We start from the raw sequence: 3,848 nt of genomic DNA, 5'->3' as shown, positions 1-3,848 counted from the left end.
ATTATTCTTTTTTTGACCCGAAAAGAATAATCATTTGTACGGGTGACCAAACGAATGTGTACTTTTAATTGAACACGTCCATCTTGCTCAGAATTTCATCCTCTTCGTAACCATGGAAAGAAATAGGACCTCTTTACGTGTAAAATTGAAGATATAGCGCTCGATAATCCTTAAGGCCTTGAAAATATAAAACCTGCAAAAAGAGAGTAAAACCCAAGGTAGCTCCATTCTAAATATGTAAAATTCATGTTTTACTACCCTAGATTTCACACATAAATGTGCTCATCACTCCACCTATAACTGTGCTCCCTATGAGTCTGTATAGGTTTCCTGCTAGCTGTCCCTTCATGACAACCATTACACCCTTAATAACTTTAAGAACTCCACCTTCTGCTATGTACTTGCAGCCATTTGAGTCAAGTGCCCCCAAAGATATTAAGTTTTTCCTTAATTTTGGTACATGTCTCACATCTGCTAAGGTTTTTACTATCCCATCAAACATCTTGATTTTGATAGTGCCTATCCCAATGGTCTTGCATACGGTATCATTCCCCATTAGGACAGACCCACCATTATATGGTTGATATGCATCAAACCAATCCTTATGTGGACACATGTGATATGAACATCCAGAATCTAAAATCCAAGAATCAGAAGGTCGATTCTTACCTGATGATATAGAGAGTACATCTCCATCATCTCCATCTGAACTGTCAGCCATGCTAGCTTCCTCAGATGCCTTATCTACACCTTTCTTCTTTAAGTCCACCTTCCTCTTCAATCACTCTCTCTTCAAATGACCTTCCTTCTTGCAATAGTAATAAGAGACCTTTGTCTTTGCTCCTTTTGATTTCGATCGACTCTTCCCAGATCCCTTCTGATTTGATCTCCCTCTTTCCTACTTCTTATCACCTCCGAAAAAACCTTCTCCTTGAGATTTCATACTACTAGCCTTCTTCCTTGTATCATTGGATATGAGGGCAGCTGCGACTTCATCCATCACAAGGGTCTCCTTCCCGTACAAGAGAGTCGTTACTAGGTGATCATATGATTCTGGGAACGACGACAGCAATAGTAACGCCTTGTCTTCATCCTCGATCTTAACCTCCAAGTTTGCAAGTTTACTTATGATCTGATTGAACATGTTAAGATGCTCTAATAGATCCGTACCTTCCTCCATCTGTAGAGAATACAATTGCTTCTTCACGAACAACTTGTTCGTTAAGGACTTCGTCATGTAGATGCTTTCAAGTTTCACCCATAACTACGGTGCAGATTCGATACCCACAACATATTGTAGTACATCATCAGAAAGATTTAATCGAATAGCACTTACCGCCTTTTCCTCCATCTCTTCCCAATCTTCGTCAGTAATTTTTGCAGGTTTCTTCGATTTTCCCAACAACGTTTTCGCCAAACCCTGCTGTATCAGAAGATCCTTCATCCTTTGACGCCAGAGGGTGAAATTGTTCTTCCCATTAAACCTTTCGATGTCATACTTGACATTCGATCCCTTCCCTGCCATCGTGATAGTAAACCCTAGAAAACGGAAACCTAGAGCTCTGATACCAATTTGTAGAAACGCAACCCTAAAATGATGCAGAAGATAATGGAAAAACAAAACAAATAATGCACACGAATTTTATGAGTTTCGGCAAGGTTGCCTACGTCCCCGGTGAGATGAGATCCTGCTTCACTATCAATGGAGAATATGGTTACAACGCTCGTCCTCACACCTCTCAGTACTGCTTGCATTACAGAGAAAGAAACCCTTGCTACAAATATATAGTGAAAAAACCCTAATCCGAAAAGTACACAATTGCCCTCAAATAAAAAATTTGAGCGGGGGGCTGCGCCACCCTACACCCCCTGCTATGCAAGGGGGCCTCCTGCCCCCTTGCGACCTCCACGACCCGCTAATCGGTTAGCGGGACCACCGTCCTGCCTGTCTAGGTGCTACACTAATACTTCCTGGATTAAATTGCGACGGAATACAAGACATCATACACCAACACATATTGACCCCACAACTGCATTAATCGGATCATACCAAGGTTGAATATGAACTATTTAACTTTTAGCTACCTGAAAACCACACGCTTCCTAAGGCAAAGGTCCCTTGCCAACTCAACTACCCCCTTGGGGTTATAGAATTCTGAGGTAAGAATGCAATGTCTCATAGGAAAAGAATGTACTTAGTTCAGAAAAGTCATTAATCAAAAACTTGGAAAAATATGGTGGAGTCCTAGTAGTCAACAATCTCTGGCAATTTCTAGGGTGTGGTGAAAAAGAAAAGAGAGAGAAGACTTATTGCATGGACATTGACTTGAGTTTAATTTTAGGATTGTTTGCTATTGTCATCAGAAACTAGTGGTTCAAGTTTGGCCCTGTTGGTCTGAGTCCACTCTGACCATGGGCCAAGCTAAGAAGATTTAAGATTGAGCTAGAGTTTTCAAAAGTATGAGGGTAAGCTAAGAAGATTTAAGATTGAGCTAGAGTTTTCAAAAGTATGAGGGCAAAGAAATCGGCACAAATAAGCAATTGATACATCAAAAATATGTAAAAAAATAAGAGAAAGGTCCCACGAAAAATGACATCTATTCCTGCTTGTGCCACAATACATTGCGCAACAAAACATTGCACAATTGAGTAGAGTTTTATTTCTAATGTTGAATGAGATTACATTCCCTATCTGTTCCAACATAAAGTTTTTCTTATTTCAGTGAAGGAAAACATTAAAAGACAACAGAAATTGAAAATTTTCTTTATTAAACAATCTCTACAATGCACAAATTTTTTTTTTTTTTGGGTCAAATAATTCACAAACTCAGTTACAACAAGAAGCTCTCCAAAAATCATTATTAGATATCTCTTCACATATCAGTTTATAGATCCATTTATAAGTGACAAAGCGGTGTGTAATGGAACAAAGAACTTCTAGCCAGAGATTTCAATGGCCTTGACCTCTGGCTTCTTCACTTCTTCCTTCGGCACCGTGACAGTGAGCACACCATTCTCCATGGCAGCCTTCACCTCATCTATCTTGGCATTCTCAGGCAACCTGAATCGACGCAGGAATTTTCCACTGCTACGCTCAACCCTGTGCCACTGGTCACTCTTTTCTTCCTGCTCTTTGCTCCTCTCTCCACTGATCTGGAGGACTCCGCCTTCTTCAACCTCGACCTTCACTTCTTCCTTGTTGAGCCCAGGAAGATCAGCTTTGAAGATATGGGCTTGTGGGGTCTCCTTCCAATCAATACGTGCATTGACAAATGCAGCTGTTTCATTGGAGAATTGGGTGCGAGGAATAGATAGGGAGGTTGAGAATGGGAAATCGTTGAATTGATCCCAGATATCCATTGAGAATGGATCGGTGATGGTTCTCCGGCCACCAAAGAAGCTTGGAATAAGCGACATTGCCACTGATTTAGTTTTGTTTACTTGAAGAGAACTCTTCTCGCACGGATAGATTGATTAATGCTTGGTTTAGAACTTCCGGAACGTTGTGCAGGAAGGATATCAGTCCTGTATTTATAGAACATGGGAGGGGGGATTCCAGTACTTTCCCGGGTTTCCTTCGAGAAAAAAACGAGAGGGCAGAGAATCTGGTTTTTTCCATGATTTCCCTTTCTTCGGAGTTTCATGAACATTCTAGCACTTTCTCAGCCTTTTGAAACTATTGACAATCTGGGCCCAAGGTTGTGGGTTGTAAATGCCTTGGATTAAAAGTCCAATCCAGCCAAATACTTAAGTAAATGAACTGGGCCGGTAAACTTAGATAACCTTTTGTTTGGGTCTTTAATTTCTTTCAATGGCTATGCTGTGTCATCTTATTTAAGGGTGAAATA

At 40.6% G+C, this 3,848-nt stretch overlaps 1 protein-coding gene across 1 annotated transcript; it reads right to left on the bottom strand.

Moving 5' to 3' along the window:
- Window positions 1-2,794: 2,794 nt before the first annotated feature.
- LOC122066347 (17.8 kDa class I heat shock protein-like) lies at window positions 2,795-3,491 on the bottom strand. The gene has a single exon (XM_042630169.1). It carries the CDS (start codon window positions 3,415-3,417, stop codon window positions 2,938-2,940), a length of 480 nt encoding a protein of 159 aa, XP_042486103.1. The 5' UTR covers window positions 3,418-3,491; the 3' UTR covers window positions 2,795-2,937.
- Window positions 3,492-3,848: the final 357 nt, after the last annotated feature.

Source organism: Macadamia integrifolia, unplaced genomic scaffold, assembly GCF_013358625.1.
Source record: "Macadamia integrifolia cultivar HAES 741 unplaced genomic scaffold, SCU_Mint_v3 scaffold2353, whole genome shotgun sequence".
Classification (NCBI taxonomy): Eukaryota; Viridiplantae; Streptophyta; class Magnoliopsida; order Proteales; family Proteaceae; genus Macadamia; species Macadamia integrifolia.
The sequence above is the reverse complement of the archived record's forward strand: the minus strand, read 5'-3'. Positions and strand labels throughout refer to the sequence as shown.

Bases quoted from the DNA above. Each gene is read 5' to 3' on its own strand.
- LOC122066347 (XM_042630169.1), bottom strand. From the start codon at position 3,417: ATGTCGCTTATTCCAAGCTTCTTTGGTGGCCGGAGAACCATCACCGAT.